The sequence below is a fragment of the Somniosus microcephalus genome, chromosome 4 (assembly GCF_052327205.1).
Source record: "Somniosus microcephalus isolate GS21.2 chromosome 4, FLI_Smic_1.0, whole genome shotgun sequence".
Taxonomy (NCBI): domain Eukaryota; kingdom Metazoa; phylum Chordata; class Chondrichthyes; order Squaliformes; family Somniosidae; genus Somniosus; species Somniosus microcephalus.
The window spans coordinates 133692005-133716856 of record NC_140990.1 but is presented as its reverse complement, the minus strand read 5'-3'; the positions used below and the strand labels follow the sequence as shown (position 1 = coordinate 133716856).

General features: G+C 51.8%; 1 protein-coding gene across 1 annotated transcript in view; it reads left to right on the top strand.

Moving 5' to 3' along the window:
- Positions 1-22838, top strand: part of LOC147119800 (uncharacterized) — a 67053-nt gene extending 44215 nt beyond the window's left edge. Inside the window, exon 2 of the mRNA XM_085985268.1 lies at positions 21874-22838. Coding sequence (XP_085841394.1) covers positions 21901-22671 — 771 coding nt within the window. The 5' untranslated portion in view covers positions 21874-21900 and the 3' untranslated portion in view covers positions 22672-22838. The remainder of the gene's footprint in view (positions 1-21873) is intronic.
- Positions 22839-24852: the final 2014 nt, after the last annotated feature.

Here is a 24852-nt window from a genome sequence, read left to right as displayed (position 1 = left end):
CAGGGTTGGAATCCCCATGGACAGTCCCAGGTTTGGAATCCCCATGTGTAGTCTCAGGGTTAGAATCCCCATGTACAGTCCCAGTGTTGGAATCCCCATGTACAGTCCCAGGGTTAGAATCCCCATGTACAATTCCAGGGTTAGAATCCCCATGTACAATCCCAGGGCTGGAATCCCCATTTACAGTCGCAGGGTTAGAAGCCCCTTGTACAGTTCCAGGACGGGAATCCCCATTTAAAGTCGCAGGGTTAGAATCCCCATGTACAGTCCCAGGGTTAGAATCCCCTTGTACAATTCCAGGGTTAGAATCCCCATGCACAGTCCCAGGGCTGGAATCCCCATTTACAGTTGCAGGGTTGGAATCCCCATGTACAGTCCAAGAGTTGGAATCCCCATGTAACATCCTAGGTTTGGAATCCCCATGTACAGTCCATGGGTTGGAATCCCCATGTACAGTCCCAGGGTTGGAATCCCCATGTACAGTCCCAGCATTGGAATCCCCATGTACAGTCCCAGGGTTAGAATCCCCATCTACTGTCCCAGGGTTAGAATCCCCATGTACAGTCGCAGTGTTGGAATCCCCATATACAGTCCCAGGGTTGGAATCCCCATGTACAGTCCCAGGGTTAGAATCCCCATGTCCAGTCCCAGGGTTAGAATCCCCATTTACAGTCCCAGGGTTGGAATCCCATTGTGCAGAGTCAGGGTTAGAATCCCCATGTACAGTCCCAGGGATAGAATCCCCTTGTACAGTTCCAGGGCTGGAATCCCCATGTACAGTCCCAGGGTTAGAATCCCCCTGTACAGTCCCAGGGTTGGAATCCCCATGTACAGTCCCAGGGTTAGAATCCCCCTGTACAGTCCCAAGGTTGGAATCCCCATGTACAGTCCCAGGGTTGGAATCCCCATGTACTGTCCCAGGGATGGACTCCCCATGTACAGTCCCAGGGTTGGAATCCCCATGTGTAGTCTCAGGGTTAGAATCCCCATGTACAGTCCCAGGTTTGGAATCTCCATGTACAATTCCAGGGTTAGAATCCCCATGTACAGTCCCAGGGTTGGAATCCCCATGTACAATTCCAGGGTTAGAATCCCCATGTACAATTCCAGGGTTAGAATCCCCATGTACAGTCCCAGGGCTGGAATCCCCATTTACAGTCGCAGGGTTAGAATCCCCATGTACAGTCCCAGGGCTGGAATCCCCATTTACAGTCGCAGGGTTAGAATCCCCATGTACAGTTCCAGGGCTGGAATCCCCATTTACAGTCGCAGGGTTGGAATCCCCATGTGCAATTCCAGGGTTAGAATCCCCATGTTCAGTTCCAGGGCTGGAATCCCCATTTACAGTCCCAGGGCGGGAATCCCCATGTACAGTCCCAGGGTTTGAACCCCATGTACAGTCCCAGGGTTGGAATCCCAATTTTCAGTCCCAGCGTTAGAATCCCCATGTACTGTCCCAGGTTTGGAATCCCCATGTACAGTCCCATGGTTGGGGTCCCCGTGTACAGGCCCAGGGTTAGAATCCCCATGTACAGTCTCAGGGTTAGAATCCCCATTTACAGTCCCAGGGTTGGAATCCCCATCTGCAGTCTCAGGGTTAGAATCCCCATTTACAGTCCCAGGGTTGGAATCCCCATCTGCAGTCTCAGGGTTGGAATCCCCATTTACAGTCCCAGGGTTAGAATCCCCACGTACAGTCCCAGAGTTGGAATCCCCATGTACAGTCCCAGGTTTAGAATCCCCATCTGCTGTCTCAGGGTTAGAATCCCCATTTACAGTCCCAGGGTTGGAATCCCCATCTGCAGTCTCGGGGTTAGAATCCCCATTTACAGTCCCAGGGTTAGAATCCCCACGTACAGTCCAAGGGTTGGAATCCCCATGTAAAATCCCAGGGTTGGAATCCCATTGTGCAGACTCAGGATTAGAATCCCCATCTACAGTCCCAGGGATAGAATCCCCTTGTACAGTTCCAGGGCTGGAATCCCCATGTACAGTCCCAGGGTTAGAATCCCCTTGTACAGTCCCAGGGTTGGAATCCCCATCTACATTCCCAGGGTTGGAATCCCCATGTACAGTCCCAGGGTTGGAATCCCCATGTGTAGTCTCAGGGTTAGAATCCCCATGTACAGTCCCGGGTTTGGAATCTCCATGTACAATTCCAGGGTTAGAATCCCCATGTACTGTCCCAGGGCTGGAATCCCCATTTACAGTCGCAGGGTTGGAATCCCCATGTACAGTCCAAGAGTTGGAATCCCCATGTAACATCCTAGGTTTGGAATCCCCATGTACAGTCCATGGGTTGGAATCCCCATGTACAGTCCCAGGGTTGGAATCCCCATGTACAGTCCCAGCATTGGAATCCCCATGTACAGACCCAGGGTTAGAATCCCCATGTACTGTCCCAGGGTTAGAATCCCCATGTACAGTCGCAGTGTTGGAATCCCCATATACAGTCCCAGGGTTGGAATCCCCATGTACAGTCCCAGGGTTAGAATCCCCATGTACAGTCCCAGGGTTAGAATCCCCATTTACAGTCCCAGGGTTGGAATCCCATTGTGCAGAGTCAGGGTTAGAATCCCCATGTACAGTCCCAGGGATAGAATCCCCTTGTACAGTTCCAGGGCTGGAACCCCCATGTACAGTCCCAGGGCTGGAATCCCCATCTACAGTCCCAGGGTTGGAACCCCATGCACAGTCCCAGGGTTGGAATCCCAATTTTCAGTCCCAGGGTTGGAATCCCCATGTACTGTCCCAGGTTTGGAATCCCCATGTACAGTCCCATGGTTGGGGTCCCCTGTACAGTCCCAGGGTTAGAATCCCCATCTACCGTCTCAGGGTTAGAATCCCCATTTACAGTCCCAGGGCTGGAATCCCCATCTACATTCCCAGGGTTGGAATCCCCATGGACAGTCCCAGGGTTGGAATCCCCATGTGTAGTCTCAGGGTTAGAATCCCCATGTACAGTCCCGGGTTTGGAATCTCCATGTACAGTCCCAGGGTTGGAATCCCCATGTACAATTCCAGGGTTAGAATCCCCATGTACAGTCCCAGGGCTGGAATCCCCATTTACAGTCGCAGGTTTAGAATCCCCTTGTACAGTCCCAGGGCTGGAATCCCCATTTACACTCGCAGGTTTAGAATCCCCTTGTACAGTTCCAGGGCTGGAATCCCCATGTACAGTTGCAGTGTTGGAATCCCCATGTACAGTCCCAGGGTTGGAATCCCCATGTACAGTCCCAGTGTTGGAATCCCCATGGACAGTCCCAGGTTTGGAATCCCCATGTGTAGTCTCAGGGTTAGAATCCCCATGTACAGTCCCAGGGTTGGAATCTCCATGTACAGTCCCAGGGTTGGAATCCCCATGTACAGTCCCAGGGTTGGAATCCCCATATGTAGTCTCAGGGTTAGAATCCCCATGTACAGTCCCAGGGTTGGAATCCCCATGTACAGTCCCAGGCTTGGAATCCCCATGTTCAGTCCCAGGGTTGGAATCCCCATGTACAGTCCCAGGGTTGGAATTCCCATTTACTTTCCCAGAGTTGTAATCCCCATGTACAGTCCCAGGTTGGAATCTCCATGTACAGTCCCAGGGTTGGAATCCCCATGTACAGTCCCAGAGTTGGAATCCCCATGTACAATTCCAGGGTTAGAATTCCCATGTAAAGTCCCAGGGTTGGAATCCCCATGTACAGTCCCAGAGTTGTAATCCCCATGTACAGTTCCAGGGTTGGAATCCCCATGTACAGTCCCAGGGTTGGAATCCCCATGTACAGTCCCAGGGTTGGAATCCCCATGTACAGTCCCAGAGTTGGAATCCCCATGTACAGTTCCAGTGTTGGAATCCCCAGGTACAGTCCCAGGGTTGGAATCCCCATGTTCAGTCCCAGGCTTAGAATCCCCATGTCCAGTCCCAGGGTTGGAATCCCCATGTACAGTCCCAGGGTTAGAATCCCATGTACAGTCCCAGGGTTAGAATCCCCATGTACAGTCCCTGGGTTAGAATCACCATGTACAGTCCCTGGGTTAGAATCCCCACGTACAGTCTCAGGGTTGGAATCCCCATGTGCAGTCCCAGGGTTGGAATCCCCATGTGCAGTCCTAGGGTTGGAATCCCCATGTACAGTCCCAGGGTTAGAATCCCCTTATGCAGTCCGAGAGTTGGATTCCCCATGTACACACCCAGGGTTAGAATCCCCATGTACAGTCCCAGTGTTGGAATCCCCATGTACAGTCCTAGTGTTGGAATCCCCATGTACAGTCCCAGGGGTGGAATCCCCATGTACAGTCCCAGGGTTGGAATCCCCATGTACAGTCCCAGGGTTGGAATTCACATGTACAATCCCAGCTGAGAATCCCTAGGTACACTCCCAGGGTTAGAATCCCCATATATAGTCCCAGGTTTGGAATCCCATCTGCAGTCTCAGGGTTAGAATCCCCATTTACAGTCCCAGGTTTAGACTCCCCATGTATAGTCCCAGGGTTGGAATCCCCATGTACAGTCCCAGGGTTGGATTCTCCATGTCCAGTCCCACGGTTGGAATCTCCATGTACAGTCCCAGTTTTGGAATCCCCATGTACAGTCCCCGGGTTGGGATTCCCCTGAACAATCCCAGTGTTGGAATCCCCATGTACTTTCCCAGGTTTGGAATCCCCATGTAACATCACAGGTTTGGAATCCCCATGTACAGTCCCAGGGTTGGAATCCCCATGTACAGTCCCAGGGCAGGAATCCCCATATACAGTCTCAGGGTTGGAAGCCCCATGGACAGTCCCAGGGTTAGAATCCCCATGTACAGTCCCAGGGTTAGAATCCCCATGTACGGTCCCAGGGTTAGAATCCCCATGTACAGTCCCAGGGTTGGAATCCCCATGTACAGTCCCAGTGTTGGAATCCCCATGTACAGTCCCAGGGTTAGAATCCCCATGTACAGTCTCAGGGTTGGAATCCCCATGTTCACTCGCAGGGTTGGAATCCCCATTTACAGTCCCAGGGTTGTAATCCCCATGTACAGTCCCCGGGTTAGAATCCCAATGTACAGTCCCAGGGTTAGAATCCCCATGTTCAATCCCAGGGTTAGAATCCCCAGGTACACTCCCAGGTTTAGAATGCCCATGTACAGTCCCAGGGTTGGAATCCCCATGTACAGTCGCAGGATTAGAATCCCAATTTACAGTCACAGGGTTAGAATCCCCATGTACAGTCCCAGGGTTGGAATGTACATCTACAGTCCCAGGGTTGGAAGCCCCATGTACAGTCCCAGGGTTGGAATCCCCATGTACAGTCCCAGGATTGGAATCCCCATGTACAGTCCCAGATTTAGAATCCCCATGTACAGTCCCAGTGTTAGAATCCCCATGTACAGTCCCAGGGTTGGAATCCCCATATACAGTCCCAGGGTTGGAATCCCCATTTACAGCCTCAGGGTTGGAATCCCCATGTACAGTCCCAGGGTTGGAATCCCAATGTACAGTCCCAGAGTAGGAATCCCCATGTACAGTCCCAGGGTTGGAATCCCCATGTACAGTCCCAGTTTTGGAATCCCCATGTTCAGTCCCAGGGTTAGAATCACCATGTACAGTCCCAGGGTTAGAATCCCCATGTACTGTCCCAGGGTTGGAATCCCCATGTTCACTCCCAGCGTCGGAATCCCCATGTACAGTCCCAGTGTTGGAATCCCCATTTACAGTCTCTGGGTTGGAATCCCCATGTACACTCCCAGGGTTCGAATCCCAATGTACAGCCCCAGGGTTGGAATCCCCAAGTACTGTCTCAGGGTTGTAATCCCCATGTACTGTCCCAGGGTTGGAATCTCCATGTAGAGTCCCACGGTTGGGATTCCACTGAACAATCCCAGGGTTACAATCGCCATGTACACTCCCAGGGTTAGAATCCCAATTTTCAGTCCCTGGATTAGAACCCCCATGTACAGTCCCTGGGTTAGAATCCCCATGTACAGTCCCAGGTATGGAATCCCCATGTACTGTCCCAGGTATGGAATCCCCATGTACAGTCCCAGGTTGGAATCCCCATGTACAGTTCCAGGGTTGGAATCCCCATGTACAGTCCCAGGGTTGGAATCCCCATGTACAGTCCCAGGGTTGGAATCCCCATGTACAGTCCCAGAGTTGGAATCCCCATGTACAGTTCCAGTGTTGGAATCCCCATGTACAGTCCCAGGGTTGGAATTCACATGTACAATCCCAGCTGAGAATCCCTAGGTACACTCCCAGGGTTAGAATCCCCATATATAGTCCCAGATTTGGAATCCCCATCTGCAGTCTCAGGGTTAGAATCCCCATTTACAGTCCCAGGTTTAGAATCCCCATGTATAGTCCCAGGGTTGGAATCCCCATGTACAGTCCCAGGGTTGGATTCTCGATGTACAGCCCCATGGTTGGAATCTCCATGTACAGTCCCAGTTTTGGAATCCCCATGTACAGTCCCCGGGTTGGGATTCCCCTGAACAATCCCAGGGTGGGAATCGCCATGTGCAGACCCAGGGTTAGAATCTCTATGTACAGTCCCAGGGTTGGAATCCCCATGTACTTTCCCAGGTTTGGAATCCCCATGTAACATCACAGGTTTGGAATCCCCATGTACAGTCCCAGGGCAGGAATCCCCATATACAGTCTCAGGGTTGGAAGCCCCATGGACAGTCCCAGGGTTAGAATCCCCATGTACAGTCCCAGGGTTAGAATCCCCATGTACGGTCCCAGGGTTAGAATCCCCATGTACAGTCCCAGGGTTGGAATCCCCATCTACAGTCCCAGTGTTGGAATCCCCATGTACAGGCTCAGGTTTGGAATCCCCATGTAACGTCCTCGGGTTGGAATCCCCATATACAGTCCCAGGGTTAGAATCCCAATGTACAGTCGCAGGGTTAGAATCCCCATGTACAGTCCCAGGGTTGGAATCACCATGTACAGTCCTTGGGTTGGAATCCCCATGTACAGTCCCAGGGTTGGAATCCTCATGTACAGTCCCAGGGTTGGAATCCCCATGTACAGTCCCAGGGTTAGAATCCCCATGTACTGTCCCAGGGTTAGCATCCCCATGCACAGTTGCAGTGTTGGAATCCCCATATACAGTCCCAGGGTTGGAATCCCCATGCACAGTCCCAGGGTTAGAATCCCCATGTGCAGTCCCAGGGTTAGAATCCCCATGTGCAGTCCCAGGGTTAGATTCCCCATGTACACTCCCAGGGTTAGAATCCCAATTTTCAGTCCCAGGGTTAGAATCCCCATGTACTGTCCCAGGTTTGGAATCCCCATGTACAGTCCCATGGTTGGGGTCCCCCTGTACAGTCCCAGGGTTAGAATCCCCATGTACAGTCCCAGGGTTAGAATCCCCATGTACAGTCCCAGGGTTGGAATCCCCAAGGACAGTCTCAGGGTTGGAATCCCCATGTACAGTCCCAGGGTTGGAATCACCATGTACAGTCCTTGGGTTGGAATCCCCATGTACAGTCCCAGGGTTGGAATCCTCATGTACAGTCCCAGGGTTGGAATCCCCATGTACAGTCCCAGGGTTAGAATCCCCATGTACTGTCCCAGGGTTAGCATCCCCATGCACAGTTGCAGTGTTGGAATCCCCATATACAGTCCCAGGGTTGGAATCCCCATGCACAGTCCCAGGGTTAGAATCCCCATGTGCAGTCCCAGGGTTAGAATCCCCATGTGCAGTCCCAGGGTTAGATTCCCCATGTACACTCCCAGGGTTAGAATCCCAATTTTCAGTCCCAGGGTTAGAATCCCCATGTACTGTCCCAGGTTTGGAATCCCCATGTACAGTCCCATGGTTGGGGTCCCCCTGTACAGTCCCAGGGTTAGAATCCCCATGTACAGTCCCAGGGTTAGAATCCCCATGTACAGTCCCAGGGTTGGAATCCCCAAGGACAGTCTCAGGGTTGGAATCCCCATGTACAGTCCCAGGGTTGGGGTCCCCCTGTACAGTCCCAGGGTTAGAATCCCCAGGTACAGTCCCAGGGTTAGAATCCCCATGTACAGTCCCAGGGTTGGAATCCCCAAGGACAGTCTCAGGGTTGGAATCCCCATGTACAGTCCCAGGGTTGGAATCCACATCTGCAGTCTCGGGGTTAGAATCCCCATTTACAGTCTCGGGGTTAGAATCCCCACGTACAGTCCAAGGGTTGGAATTCCCATGTAAAATCCCAGGGTTGGAATCCCATTGTGCAGACTCAGGGTTGGAATCCCCATGTACAGTCCCAGGGTTGGAATCCCCATGTACTGTCCCAGGGATGGAATCCCCATGTACAGTCCCAGGGTTGGAATCCCCATGTGTAGTCCCAGGGTTAGAATCCCCATGTACAGTCCCAGGTTTGGAATCTCCATATACAGTCCCAGGGTTGGAATCCCCATGTACAATTCCAGGGCTGGAATCCCCATTTACAGTCGCAGGGTTAGAATCCCCATGTACAGTCCCAGGGCTGGAATCCCCATTTACAGTCGCAGGGTTAGAATCCCCATGTACAGTTCCAGGGCTGGAACCCCCATTTGCAGTCGCAGGGTTAGAATCCCCATGTACAGTCCCAGGGTTGGAATCCCCATGTACAGTCCCAGGGTTGTAATCCCCATATACTGTCCCAGGGTTGGAATCTCCATGTAGAGTCCCACGGTTGGAATCTCCATGTACAGTCCCAGGATTGGAATCCCCATGTACTGTCCCAGATTTGGAATCCCCATGTACAGTCCCCGGGTTGGGATTCCCCTGAACAATCCCAGGGTTACAATCGCCATGTACAGTCCCAGGGTGAGAATCCCCATGTACAGTCCCAGGGTTAGAATCCCCATGTACAGCCCCAGGGTTAGAATCCCCATGTACAGTCCCGAGGTTTGAATCCCCATGTACAGTCTCAGGGTTGGAATCCCCATGTACAGTCCCAGCGTTGGAATCCCCATGTACAGTCCCAGGGTTAGAATCCCCATGTACTGTCCCAGGGTTAGAATCCCCATGTACAGTCGCAGTGTTGGAATCCCCATATACAGTCCCAGGGTTGGAATCCCCATGTGCAGTCCCAGGGTTAGAATCCCCATGTACAGTCCCAGGGTTAGAATCCCCATTTACAGTCCCAGGGTTAGAATCCCCATTTACAGTCCCAGGGTTGGAATCCCATTGTGCAGACTCAGGGTTAGAATCCCCATGTACAGTCCCAGGGATAGAATCCCCTTGTACAGTTCCAGGGCTGGAATCCCCATGTACAGTCCCAGGGTTAGAATCCCCCTGCACAGTCCCAGGGTTGGAATCCCCATCTACATTCCCAGGGTTGGAATCCCCATGTACAGTCCCAGGGTTGGAATCCCCATGTACTGTCCCAGGGATGGACTCCCCATGTACAGTCCCAGGGTTGGAATCCCCATGTGTAGTCTCAGGGTTAGAATCCCCATGTACAGTCCCAGGTTTGGAATCTCTATATACAGTCCCAGGGTTGGAATCCCCATGTACAATTCCAGGGTTAGAATCCCCATGTACAGTCCCAGGGCTGGAATCCCCATTTACAGTCGCAGGGTTAGAATCCCCATGTACAGTCCCAGGGCTGGAATCCCCATTTACAGTCGCAGGGTTAGAATCCTCATGTACAGTTCCAGGGCTGGAATCCCCATTTACAGTCGCAGGGTTAGAATCCCCATGTACAGTCCCAGGGCTGGAATCCCCATTTACAGTCCCAGGGCTGGAATCCCCATTTACAGTCCCAGGGCTGGAATCCCCATGTACAGTCCCAGGGTTGGAACCCCATGTACAGTCCCAGGGTTGGAATCCCAATTTTCAGTCCCAGGGTTAGAATCCCCATGTACTGTCCCAGGTTTGGAATCCCCATGTACAGTCCCATGGTTGGGGTCCCACTGTACAGTCCCAGGGTTAGAATCCCCATGTGCAGTCTCAGGGTTAGAATCCCCAATTACAGTCCCAGGGTTGGAATCCCCATCTGCAGTCTCAGGGTTGGAATCCCCATTTACAGTCCCAGGGTTAGAATCCCCACGTACAGTCCCAGAGTTGGAATCCCCATGTACAGTCCCAGGTTTAGAATCCCCATCTGCTGTCTCAGGGTTAGAATCCCCATTTACAGTCCCAGGGTTGGAATCCCCATCTGCAGTCTCGGGGTTAGAATCCCCATTTACAGTCCCAGGGTTAGAATCCCCTTGTACAGTTCCAGGGCTGGAATCCCCATGTACAGCCCCAGGGTTAGAATCCCCTTGTACAGTCCCAGGGTTGGAATCCCCATCTACAGTCCCAGGGTTGGAATCCCCATGTACAGTCCCAGGGTTGGAATCCCCATGTGTAGTCTCAGGGTTAGAATCCCCATGTACAGTCCTGGGTTTGGAATCTCCATCTACAGTCCCAGGGTTGGAATCCCCATGTACAATTCCAGGGTTGGATCCCCATGTACAGTCCCAGGGCTGGAACCCCCATTTACAGTCGCAGGGTTAGAATCCCCATGTACAGTCCCAGGGGTGGAATCCCCATTTACAGTCGCAGGTTTAGAATCCCCTTGTACAGTCCCAGGGCTGGAATCCCCATTTACACTCGCAGGTTTAGAATTCCCTTGTACAGTTCCAGGGCTGGAATCCCCATTTACAGTCCCAGGGTTAGAATCCCCATGTACAGTCCCAGGGTTGGAATCCCCATGTACAGTCCCAGGGTTGGAATCCCCATGGACAGTCCCAGGTTTGGAATCCCCATGTGTAGTCTCAGGGTTAGAATCCCCATGTACAGTCCCAGTGTTGGAATCCCCATGTACAGTCGCAGGGTTAGAATCCCCATGTACAATTCCAGGGTTAGAATCCCCATGTACAATCCCAGGGCTGGAATCCCCATTTACAGTCGCAGGGTTAGAAGCCCCTTGTACAGTTCCAGGGCTGGAATCCCCATTTAAAGTCGCAGGGTTAGAATCCCCATGTACAGTCCCAGGGTTAGAATCCCCTTGTACAATTCCAGGGTTAGAATCCCCATGCACAGTCCCAGGGCTGGAATCCCCATTTACAGTCGCAGGGTTGGAATCCCCATGTACAGTCCAAGAGTTGGAATCCCCATGTAACATCCTAGGTTTGGAATCCCCATGTACAGTCCATGGGTTGGAATCCCCATGTACAGTCCCAGGGTTGGAATCCCCATGTACAGTCCCAGCATTGGAATCCCCATGTACAGTCCCAGGGTTAGAATCCCCATGTACTGTCCCAGGGTTAGAATCCCCATGTACAGTCGCAGTGTTGGAATCCCCATATACAGTCCCAGGGTTGGAATCCCCATGTACAGTCCCAGGGTTAGAATCCCCATGTCCAGTCCCAGGGTTAGAATCCCCATTTACAGTCCCAGGGTTGGAATCCCATTGTGCAGAGTCAGGGTTAGAATCCCCATATACAGTCCCAGGGATAGAATCCCCTTGTACAGTTCCAGGGCTGGAATCCCCATGTACAGTCCCAGGGTTAGAATCCCCCTGTACAGTCCCAGGGTTGGAATCCCCATGTACAGTCCCAGGGTTAGAATCCCCCTGTACAGTCCCAGGGATGGACTCCCCATGTACAGTCCCAGGGTTGGAATCCTCATGTGTAGTCTCAGGGTTAGAATCCCCATGTACAGTCCCAGGTTTGGAATCTCCATGTACAATTCCAGGGTTAGAATCCCCATGTACAGTCCCAGGGTTGGAATCCCCATGTACAATTCCAGGGTTAGAATCCCCATGTACAATTCCAGGGTTAGAATCCCCATGTACAGTCCCAGGGCTGGAATCCCCATTTACAGTCGCAGGGTTAGAATCCCCATGTACAGTCCCAGGGCTGGAATCCCCATTTACAGTCGCAGGGTTAGAATCCCCATGTACAGTTCCAGGGCTGGAATCCCCATTTACAGTCGCAGGGTTGGAATCCCCATGTGCAATTCCAGGGTTAGAATCCCCATGTACAGTTCCAGGGCTGGAATCCCCATTTACAGTCCCAGGGCGGGAATCCCCATGTACAGTCCCAGGGCTGGAATCCCCATGTACAGTCCCAGGGTTGGAACCCCATGTACAGTCCCAGGGTTGGAATCCCCATGTGCAATTCCAGGGTTAGAATCCCCATGTACAGTTCCAGGGCTGGAATCCCCATTTACAGTCCCAGGGCGGGAATCCCCATGTACAGTCCCAGGGCTGGAATCCCCATGTACAGTCCCAGGGTTGGAACCCCATGTACAGTCCCAGGGTTGGAATCCCAATTTTCAGTCCCAGCGTTAGAATCCCCATGTACTGTCCCAGGTTTGGAATCCCCATGTACAGTCCCATGGTTGGGGTCCCCGTGTACAGGCCCAGGGTTAGAATCCCCATGTACAGTCTCAGGGTTAGAATCCCCATTTACAGTCCCAGGGTTGGAATCCCCATCTGCAGTCTCAGGGTTAGAATCCCCATTTACAGTCCCAGGGTTGGAATCCCCATCTGCAGTCTCAGGGTTGGAATCCCCATTTACAGTCCCAGGGTTAGAATCCCCACGTACAGTCCCAGAGTTGGAATCCCCATGTACAGTCCCAGGTTTAGAATCCCCATCTGCTGTCTCAGGGTTAGAATCCCCATTTACAGTCCCAGGGTTGGAATCCCCATCTGCAGTCTCGGGGTTAGAATCCCCATTTACAGTCCCAGGGTTAGAATCCCCACGTACAGTCCAAGGGTTGGAATCCCCATGTAAAATCCCAGGGTTGGAATCCCATTGTGCAGACTCAGGATTAGAATCCCCATCTACAGTCCCAGGGATAGAATCCCCTTGTACAGTCCCAGGGTTGGAATCCCCATCTACATTCCCAGGGTTGGAATCCCCATGTACAGTCCCAGGGTTGGAATCCCCATGTGTAGTCTCAGGGTTAGAATCCCCACGTACAGTCCCGGGTTTGGAATCTCCATGTACAATTCCAGGGTTAGAATCCCCATGTACTGTCCCAGGGCTGGAATCCCCATTTACAGTCGCAGGGTTGGAATCCCCATGTACAGTCCAAGAGTTGGAATCCCCATGTAACATCCTAGGTTTGGAATCCCCATGTACAGTCCATGGGTTGGAATCCCCATGTACAGTCCCAGGGTTGGAATCCCCATGTACAGTCCCAGCATTGGAATCCCCATGTACAGACCCAGGGTTAGAATCCCCATGTACTGTCCCAGGGTTAGAATCCCCATGTACAGTCGCAGTGTTGGAATCCCCATATACAGTCCCAGGGTTGGAATCCCCATGTACAGTCCCAGGGTTAGAATCCCCATGTACAGTCCCAGGGTTAGAATCCCCATTTACAGTCCCAGGGTTGGAATCCCATTGTGCAGAGTCAGGGTTAGAATCCCCATGTACAGTCCCAGGGATAGAATCCCCTTGTACAGTTCCAGGGCTGGAATCCCCATGTACAGTCCCAGGGTTAGAATTCCCCTGTACAGTCCCAGGGTTGGAATCCCCATCTACATTCCCAGGGTTGGAATCCCCATGTACAGTCCCAGGGTTGGAATCCCCATGTACTGTCCCAGGGATGGTCTCCCCATGTACAGTCCCAGGGTTGGAATCCCCATGTGTAGTCTCAGGGTTAGAATCCCCATGTACAGTCCCAGGGCTGGAATCCCCATTTACAGTCGCAGGGTTAGAATCCCCATGTACAGTTTCAGGGCTGGAATCCCCATTTACAGTCGCAGGGTTGGAATCCCCATGTACAATTCCAGGGTTAGAATCCCCATGTACAGTCCCAGGGCTGGAACCCCCATGTACAGTCCCAGGGCTGGAATCCCCATCTACAGTCCCAGGGTTGGAACCCCATGCACAGTCCCAGGGTTGGAATCCCAATTTTCAGTCCCAGGGTTGGAATCCCCATGTACTGTCCCAGGTTTGGAATCCCCATGTACAGTCCCATGGTTGGGGTCCCCTGTACAGTCCCAGGGTTAGAATCCCCATCTACCGTCTCAGGGTTAGAATCCCCATTTACAGTCCCAGGGCTGGAATCCCCATCTACATTCCCAGGGTTGGAATCCCCATGGACAGTCCCAGGGTTGGAATCCCCATGTGTAGTCTCAGGGTTAGAATCCCCATGTACAGTCCCGGGTTTGGAATCTCCATGTACAGTCCCAGGGTTGGAATCCCCATGTACAATTCCAGGGTTAGAATCCCCATGTACAGTCCCAGGGCTGGAATCCCCATTTACAGTCGCAGGTTTAGAATCCCCTTGTACAGTCCCAGGGCTGGAATCCCCATTTACACTCGCAGGTTTAGAATCCCCTTGTACAGTTCCAGGGCTGGAATCCCCATGTACAGTTGCAGTGTTGGAATCCCCATGTACAGTCCCAGGGTTGGAATCCCCATGTACAGTCCCAGTGTTGGAATCCCCATGGACAGTCCCAGGTTTGGAATCCCCATGTGTAGTCTCAGGGTTAGAATCCCCATGTACAGTCCCAGGGTTGGAATCTCCATGTACAGTCCCAGGGTTGGAATCCCCATGTACAGTCCCAGGGTTGGAATCCGCATATGTAGTCTCAGGGTTAGAATCCCCATGTACAGTCCCAGGGTTGGAATCCCCATGTACAGTCCCAGGCTTGGAATCCCCATGTTCAGTCCCAGGGTTGGAATCCCCATGTACAGTCCCAGGGTTGGAATTCCCATTTACTTTCCCAGAGTTGTAATCCCCATGTACAGTCCCAGGTTGGAATCTCCATGTACAGTCCCAGGGTTAGAAGACCCATGTACAGTCCCAGGGTTAGAAGACCCATGTACAGTCCCAGGGTTGGAATCCCCATGTACAGTCCCAGAGTTGGAATCCCCATGTACAGTTCCAGGGTTAGAATTCCCATGTAAAGTCCCAGGGTTGGAATCCCCATGTACAGTCCCAGAGTTGTAATCCCCATGTACAGTTCCAGGGTTGGAATCCCCATGTACAGTCCCAGGGTTGGAATCCCCATGTACAGTCCCAGGGTTGGAATCCCCATGTACAGTCCCAGAGTTGGAATCCCCATGTACAGTTCCAGTGTTGGAATCCCCAGGTACAGTCCCAGGGTTGGAATCCCCATGTTCAGTCCCAGGCTTAGAATCCCCATGTCCAGTCCCAGGGTTGGAATCCCCATGTACAGTCCCAGGGTTAGAATCCCATGTACAGTCCCAGGGTTAGAATCCCCATGTACAGTCCCTGGGTTAGAATCACCATGTACAGTCCCTGGGTTAGAATCCCCACGTACAGTCTCAGGGTTGGAATCCCCATGTGCAGTCCCAGGGTTGGAATCCCCATGTGCAGTCCTAGGGTTGGAATCCCCATGTACAGTCCCAGGGTTAGAATCCCCTTATGCAGTCCGAGAGTTGGATTCCCCATGTACACACCCAGGGTTAGAATCCCCATGTACAGTCCCAGTGTTGGAATCCCCATGTACAGTCCTAGTGTTGGAATCCCCATGTACAGTCCCAGGGGTGGAATCCCCATGTACAGTCCCAGGGTTGGAATTCACATGTACAATCCCAGCTGAGAATCCCTAGGTACACTCCCAGGGTTAGAATCCCCATATATAGTCCCAGGTTTGGAATCCCATCTGCAGTCTCAGGGTTAGAATCCCCATTTACAGTCCCAGGTTTAGACTCCCCATGTATAGTCCCAGGGTTGGAATCCCCATGTACAGTCCCAGGGTTGGATTCTCCATGTCCAGTCCCACGGTTGGAATCTCCATGTACAGTCCCAGTTTTGGAATCCCCATGTACAGTCCCCGGGTTGGGATTCCCCTGAACAATCCCAGTGTTGGAATCCCCATGTACTTTCCCAGGTTTGGAATCCCCATGTAACATCACAGGTTTGGAATCCCCATGTACAGTCCCAGGGTTGGAATCCCCATGTACAGTCCCAGGGCAGGAATCCCCATATACAGTCTCAGGGTTGGAAGCCCCATGGACAGTCCCAGGGTTAGAATCCCCATGTACAGTCCCAGGGTTAGAATCCCCATGTACGGTCCCAGGGTTAGAATCCCCATGTACAGTCCCAGGGTTGGAATCCCCATGTACAGTCCCAGTGTTGGAATCCCCATGTACAGTCCCAGGGTTAGAATCCCCATGTACAGTCTCAGGGTTGGAATCCCCATGTTCACTCGCAGGGTTGGAATCCCCATTTACAGTCCCAGGGTTGTAATCCCCATATACAGTCCCAGGGTTGGAATCCCCATTTACAGCCTCAGGGTTGGAATCCCCATGTACAGTCCCAGGGTTAGAATCCCAATGTACAGTCCCAGAGTAGGAATCCCCATGTACAGTCCCAGGGTTGGAATCCCCATGTACAGTCCCAGTGTTGGAATCCCCATGTTCAGTCCCAGGGTTAGAATCACCATGTACAGTCCCAGGGTTAGAATCCCCATGTACTGTCCCAGGGTTGGAATCCCCATGTTCACTCCCAGCGTCGGAATCCCCATGTACAGTCCCAGTGTTGGAATCCCCATTTACAGTCTCTGGGTTGGAATCCCCATGTACACTCCCAGGGTTCGAATCCCAATGTACAGCCCCAGGGTTGGAATCCCCAAGTACTGTCTCAGGGTTGTAATCCCCATGTACTGTCCCAGGGTTGGAATCTCCATGTAGAGTCCCACGGTTGGGATTCCACTGAACAATCCCAGGGTTACAATCGCCATGTACACTCCCAGGGTTAGAATCCCAATTTTCAGTCCCTGGATTAGAACCCCCATGTACAGTCCCTGGGTTAGAATCCCCATGTACAGTCCCAGGTATGGAATCCCCATGTACTGTCCCAGGTATGGAATCCCCATGTACAGTCCCAGGTTGGAATCCCCATGTACAGTTCCAGGGTTGGAATCCCCATGTACAGTCCCAGGGTTGGAATCCCCATGTACAGTCCCAGGGTTGGAATCCCCATGTACAGTCCCAGAGTTGGAATCCCCATGTACAGTTCCAGTGTTGGAATCCCCATGTACAGTCCCAGGGTTGGAATTCACATGTACAATCCCAGCTGAGAATCCCTAGGTACACTCCCAGGGTTAGAATCCCCATATATAGTCCCAGATTTGGAATCCCCATCTGCAGTCTCAGGGTTAGAATCCCCATTTACAGTCCCAGGTTTAGAATCCCCATGTATAGTCCCAGGGTTGGAATCCCCATGTACAGTCCCAGGGTTGGATTCTCGATGTACAGCCCCATGGTTGGAATCTCCATGTACAGTCCCAGTTTTGGAATCCCCATGTACAGTCCCCGGGTTGGGATTCCCCTGAACAATCCCAGGGTGGGAATCGCCATGTGCAGACCCAGGGTTAGAATCTCTATGTACAGTCCCAGGGTTGGAATCCCCATGTACTTTCCCAGGTTTGGAATCCCCATGTAACATCACAGGTTTGGAATCCCCATGTACAGTCCCAGGGCAGGAATCCCCATATACAGTCTCAGGGTTGGAAGCCCCATGGACAGTCCCAGGGTTAGAATCCCCATGTACAGTCCCAGGGTTAGAATCCCCATGTACGGTCCCAGGGTTAGAATCCCCATGTACAGTCCCAGGGTTGGAATCCCCATGTACAGTCCCAGTGTTGGAATCCCCATGTACAGTCTCAGGGTTGGAATCCCCATGTTCACTCGCAGGGTTGGAATCCCCATTTACAGTCCCAGGGTTGTAATCCCCATGTACAGTCCCCGGGTTAGAATCCCAATGTACAGTCCCAGGGTTGGAATCCCCATGTGCAATCCCAGGGTTAGAATCCCCAGGTACACTCCCAGGTTTAGAATGCCCATGTACAGTCCCAGGGTTGGAATCCCCATGTACAGTCGCAGGGTTAGAATCCCAATTTACAGTCACAGGGTTAGAATCCCCATGTACAGTCCCCGGGTTGGAATGTCCATCTACAGTCCCAGGGTTGGAAGCCCCATGTACAGTCCCAGGGTTGGAATCCCCATGTACAGTCCCAGGATTGGAATCCCCATGTACAGTCCCAGAGTTAGAATCCCCATGTACAGTCCCAGAGTTAGAATCCCCATGTACAGTCCCAGTGTTAGAATCCCCATATACAGTCCCAGGGTTAGAATCACCATGTACAGTCCCAGGGTTAGAATCCCCATGTACTGTCCCATGGTTGGAATCCCCATGTTCACTCCCAGGGTCGGAATCCCCATGTACAGTCCCAGTGTTGGAATCCCCATTTACAGTCAATGGGTTGGAATCCCCATGTACACTCCCAGGGTTCGAATCCCAATGTACAGCCCCAGGGTTGGAATCCCCAAGTACTGTCTCAGGGTTGTAATCCCCATGTACTGTCCCAGGGTTGGAATCTCCATGTAGTGTCCCACGGTTGGGATTCCCCTGAACAATCCCAGGGTTACAATCGCCATGTACACTCCCAGGGTTAGAATCCCAATTTTCAGTCCCTGTATTAGAACCCCCATGTACAGTCCCTGGGTTAGAATCCCCATGTACTGTCCCAGGTATGGAATCCCCATGTACTGTCCCAGGTATGGAATCCCCATGTTCAGTCCCAGGTTGGAATCCCCATGTACAGTCCCAGGGTTAGAATACCCATGTACAGTCCCAGGGTTGGAATCCCCATGTACAGTTCCAGGGTTGGAATCCCCATGTACAGTCCCAGGGTTGGAATCCCCATGTACAGTCCCAGAGTTGGAATCCCCATGTACAGTTCCAGTGTTGGAATCCCCAGGTACAGTCCCAGGGTTGGAATCCCCATGTTCAGTCCCAGGCTTAGAATCCCCATGTCCAGTCCCAGGGTTGGAATCCCCATGTACAGTCCCAGGGTTAGAATCCCATGTACAGTCCCAGGGTTAGAATCCCCATGTACAGTCCCTGGGTTAGAATCACCACGTACAGTCTCAGGGTTGGAATCCCCATGTACAGTCCCAGGGTTGGAATCCCCATGTGCAGTCCTAGGGTTGGAATCCCCATGTACAGTCCCAGGTTTAGAATCCCCTTATGCAGTCCGAGAGTTGGATTCCCCATGTACACACCCAGGGTTAGAATCCCCATGTACAGTCCCAGTGTTGGAATCCCCATGAACAGTCCCAGGGGTGGAATCCCCATGCACAGTCCTAGGGTTGGAATCCCCATGTACAGTCCCAGGGTTGGAATTCACATGTACAATCCCAGCTGAGTATCCCTAGGTACACTCCCAGGGTTAGAATCCCCATATATAGTCCCAGATTTGGAATCCCCATCTGCAGTCTCAGGGTTAGAATCCCCATTTACAGTCCCAGGTTTAGAATCCCCATGTATAGTCCCAGGGTTGGAATCCCCATGTACAGTCCCAGGGTTGGATTCTCGATGTACAGTCCCATGGTTGGAATCTCCATGTACAGTCCCAGTTTTGGAATCCCCATGTACAGTCCCCGGGTTGGGATTCCCCTGAACAATCCCAGGGTGGGAATCGCCATGTGCAGACCCAGGGTTAGAATCTCTATGTACAGTCCCAGGGTTGAAATCCCCATGTACTTTCCCAGGTTTGGAATCCCCATGTAACATCACAGGTTTGGAATCCCCATGTACAGTCCCAGGGTAGGAATCCCCATATACAGTCCCAGGGCAGGAATCCCCATATACAGTCTCAGGGTTGGAAGCCCCATGGACAGTCCCAGGGTTGGAATCCCCATGTACAGTCCCAGTGTTGGAATCCCCATGTACAGTCCCAGGGTTAGAATCCCCATGTACAGTCTCAGGGTTGGAATCCCCATGTTCACTCACAGGGTTGGAATCCCCATTTACAGTCCCAGGGTTGTAATCCCCATGTACAGTCCCCGGGTTAGAATCCCAATGTACAGTCCCAGGGTTGGAATCCCCACGTACAATCCCAGGGTTAGAATCCCCATGTACAGTCCCAGGGTTGGAATGTCCATCTCCAGTCCCAGGGTTGGAATCCCCATGTACAGTCCCAGGGTTGGAATCCCCATTGACAGTCTCAGGGTTGGAATCCCCATGTACAGTCCCAGAGTTAGAATCCCCATGTACAGTCCCAGTGTTGGAATCCCCATGTACAGTCCCAGAGTTAGCATCCCCATGTACAGTCCCAGTGTTAGAATCCCCATGTACAGTCCCAGGGTTGGAATCCCCATATACAGTCCCAGGGTTGGAATCCCCATGCACAGTCCCAGGGTTGGAATCCCCATTTACAGTCTCAGGGTTGGAATCCCCATGTACAGTCCCAGGGTTAGAATCCCCATATACAGTCCCAGGGTTAGAATCCCCATGTACAGTCCCAGGGTTGGAATCCCCATGTACAGTCCTAGGGTTGGAATCCCCATTTACAGTCCCAGGGTTGGAATCCCCATGTACAGTCCCAGGGTTGGAATCCCCATGTACACTCCCAGGGTTAGAATCCCCAGGTACACTCTCGGTTAGAATCCCCATGTAAAGTCCCAGGGTTGGAATCCCCATGTACAGTCCCAGGGTTGGAATCCCCATGTACAGTCCCAGGGTTAGAATCCCCATGTACAGTCCCAGGGTTGGAATCCCCATGTACAGTCCAAGGGATGGAATCCCCATTTACAGTCCCAGGGTTGGAATCCCCATGTTCACTCCCAGGGTTGGAATCCCCATTTACAGTCCCAGGGTTGGAATCCCCATGTACAGTCCCAGGGTTGGAATCCCCATGTACAGTGACAAAGTTGGAATCCCCATTTCCAATCCCAGGGTTGGAATCCCCATGTTCACTCCCAGGGTTGGAATCCCTATGTACAGTCCCAGGGTTGGAATCCCCATGTTCACTCCCAGGGTTGGAATCCCCATGTACAGTCCCATGGTTGGAATCCCCATGTACAGTCCCAGGGTTGGAATCCCCATGTACAGTGCCAGGGTTGGAATCCCAATGTACAGTCTCCGGGTTAGAATCCCCATGTACAGTGCCAGGGTTGGAATCCCTCAGCAACACCGAGTGCGGGTCTCAGGCCCTGAGTCAGAGCCGGCGGACGTGCAGCCACGATCCCGGCACCATTAAACCCAGGGTGCAGCGCCTCCCCCAGACAAGAAACACAACAACTTGCATTTATACAGCAGAGGGAGCATTTCAGAGCCGGTTGTGGAACTCTGTCCCTGGCCTCCTGTGTAGGGCTTTCTTGTTGCATCAGTTTGAGCTGGAGTGGAGAGTGGGGAGATGCTGCTGGGTTTAACCCCCAGTACTTCTGAGCCCAGTGGGACCCACCAATTTCCAATGTGACACTGTGAAGGGAGGTGGATTCTAGGGGAGATTAAGTTGCAAAACAGACACTGTCCGTACAGTGTCAAAGATTAGCGTTTTAGGAACAAGTGTTTCTGTTGAGGCTTTCAATCCATTTTATATATGCAGGTTTTTTTAATTCATTCGATGTGGATGTCACTAGCAAGGCCAGCAGATATTGCCAGTTGCCCGTTGAGAAGGTGATGCTGGGCCTCCTTCTTGAACCTCTGTAGTCCCTGTGGTGAAGGTACTCTCAGAATGCTGTTAGGTGAGGAGTTCCAGGATTTTCACGCAGCGATGATGTAGGAATGGCGATATATGTCCAAGGCAGGATAGTGTGTGACTTGGAGGGGAACTGGGAGGTGATGGTGTTCCCATGCACCTGCTGCCCTTGTCCTTCTAGGTGGTGGAGGTCGCATGTTTGGGAGGTGCTGTCAAATTTCTGGTCGAGTTACAGATGTATAAAGTCACTCTCCTTCACCCCTCCCCCTCCCACCTCACTCTCTCCCCTCCCATAGGGGCCAGAGTCTTGTGTCGGCCCAGACTGGGTGGCGGGTTCCCTTCCCTGATGGACATTAGTGAACCAGTTGGGTTTTTACGACAATCCGGCAGCTTTCATGGTCACTTTTTTCTAGTGCTGGCCCCACAAATTCCCAGATTCATTCAGCTCAATTTCACAACCTGCCTTTGTGTTTTTGTGAGTTCTCTCTCACCCTCCCTTTTTCCTGTTTCAAATTCATCTTAGTGGCTGTTCAAAGGGGAGGATTTGCAGATGGGAAACTCAAACCAAACATCACTTCAGGATCTGACAGAGTCGCTCAATTCATCAGGACCTTTGAACATGGAAGCAGAAAGCACCGTTCAGAGCGGGGAGAAACCGTACACGTGTTCTGTGTGTGGACGAGGCTTCAGCCGCTCCTCTGACCTGTTGAGACACAAGCGCAGTCACACCGGGGAGAGACCGTTCCCCTGCTCTGAGTGTGGGAAGGGATTCACTAATTCATCCAACCTGCTGACACACCAGCGAGTTCACACTGGGGAGAGGCCGTTCACCTGCTCCGAGTGTGGTAAGAGATTCACTCAGTCATCCAGCCTGCTGACACACCAGCGAGTTCACACTGGGGAGAGACCGTTCACCTGCTCCGTGTGTGGGAAGGGATTTACGTGTTCATCCCACCTGCTGAGACACCAGCGAGTTCACACCGAGGAGAGGCCGTTCACCTGCTCTAACTGTGGGAAGGGATTCACTGAGTCATCCAACCTGCTGACACACCAGCGAATTCACACTAGGGAGAGGCCATTCAGCTGCTCTGAGTGTGGGAAGGGATTCACTCGGTCATCCGACCTGCTGACACACCAGCGAATTCACACTGGGGAGAGACCGTTCACCTGCTCTGAGTGTGGGAAGGGATTCACTCAGTCATCCAACCTGCTGACACACCAGCGAATTCACACTGGGGAGAGAGCGTTCACCTGCTCTGAGTGTGGGAAGGGATTCACTTCATCATCCACCCTGCTGACACACCAGCGAGTTCACAAGTGACAGCAGAGGTTAGATTCTGATGTTATTTCTCATGTTAATCACATCCAAGACTGAATCGTGTTCACACTGACAGTTGGGGTTTGTTTCTGCTGATGTTAATAACACCTGTAACTGGGCTGGAGTTTAATATTCTGGATATATGTCAAATAAATCAGCTTTGCTTTAAACACGTTGTGGATTTTTGTCGTTCCCACCGGAGTGTTTAGCATCACCTGGCTGGAGCTCAGAAAGGACAATCTGGGGGAGGATCGTACGGCGGGAACAGAACTACAGCCTGGACACAGTCCTTCAGGACCACACTGAGAGGGGCAAACGGCACTTTGGTCTTTCTCGTCTCTCTTCACTGACAGCAAAGTCCCCGCTCCCTCCGAGGCACCCTAGTCCACTCCTCGATCACCCCCAGCACCACTTCCCCTTCGCCCGGCACCTTCCCGTGCAAACGCAGGCGATGCAACACCTGCCCTTATACCTCCTCCCTTCCCAGTGTCCAGGGCCCCAAACACCCCTTCCAGGTGAAACAGCAATTTACTTGTACTTCTTGCAATCTAGCATACTGTATTCGCTGCTCACGATGTGGTCTCCTCTACATTGGGGAGACCAAACGTAAATTGGGTGACTGCTTTGCAGAACACCTCTGTTCAGTCCGTAAGGATGGCCCCGAGCTTCCAGTCGCCTGTCATTTTAATTCACCGCCCCATTCCCATTCAGACCTCACTGTACTCGGGCTCTTGCATTGTTCCACGGAAGCTCAGCGTAAACTCGAGGAACAGCACCTCATCTTCCGATTAGGCACTTTACAGCCTTCCGGACTCAATATAGAGTTCAACAATTTCAGATCATAATCTCGGCCCCCATTACATTTTTACTTATTTTTTTATCCACACCTTTATTTTAGCCCTTTCCCCTCCCCCATTTTTTTCTCTCCTACATGGCAGCTGTCTCCCATTCTGCCATCGCATTTCACACCTAATCTAGAGGCGTCTTTTGTCTCCACTAGTCCCATCACCATCTCATCTCGTTTTGAATACCTCTTAATGTCTCTTCACTTCTCTTTTGTTCTCTCCCAGTCTGGCCTTCAGTCTTGACAAAGGGTTTGACCTTAAACGTCGACTCTATTTTCTCTCCACGGATGTTGCCTGGCCTGCTGAGTTTTTCCAGCATTTTCTGTTGTTATTTCAGATTTCCAACATCCGCAGTATTGTGCTATCGTGTAGCATTTTGTAATCTCCATTTAAATAATAGTTTGTTTTTTTATTTTTCCTGCCAAAGTGGATAACCTCGCATTTTCCCACATTATACTCCATCTGCCAAATGTTTGCCCACTCACCTAGCCTGTCTATATCCCTTTGCAGATTCTTTGAGTCCTCTGCACAACTTGCTTTCCCACCCATCTTTGTATCATCCGCAAACTTGGCTACAGTACACTCGATCCCTTCATCCAAGTCATTAATGTAGATTGAAAATAGTTGGGGCCCCAGCACCGATCCTTGTGGCACCCCACTAGTTACCGTTTGCCAACCAGAAAATGACCCATTTATCCCAACTCTCTGCTTTCTGTTAGTTAGCCAATTCTCTATCCATGCTTATATATTACCCCCAATTCCGTGAGTTCTTATCTTATGCAGTAACCTTTTATGTGGCACCTTATCGAATGCCTTCTGGAAATCCAAATACACCACATCCACTGGCTCAACCTTGTCCACCCTGCTTGTTACATCCTCAAGAACTCCAGCAAATTTGTTAAACATGATTTCCCTTTCCTAAAACCATGCTGACTCTGACTGCGGTATGTTTTTCTAAATGCCCTGCTACTGCTTCCTTAATGAAGGACTCCAGCATTTTTCCAATGACAGATGTTAGGCTAACTGGTCTATAGTTTCCTGCTTTCTGTCGCCCTCCTTTCTTAAATAGGGGTGTTACATTAGCAGTTTTCCAATCCGCTGGAACCTCTCCAGTGTCCAGGGAATTTTGGTATATTGCAACCAATGCATCCACTATCTCTGCAGCCACTTCTTTTAAGACCCTGGGATGTAGGCCCTCTGGTCTAGGGGACTTGTCGTCTTTTAGTCTCATTATTTTACCGAGTACTATAGTGATAGTGATTGTCTTTAGTTCCTCACTCCCTGTGGCCCCTTGATTATCCATTATTGGGATATTGTTAGTGTCTTCTACAGTGAAGAC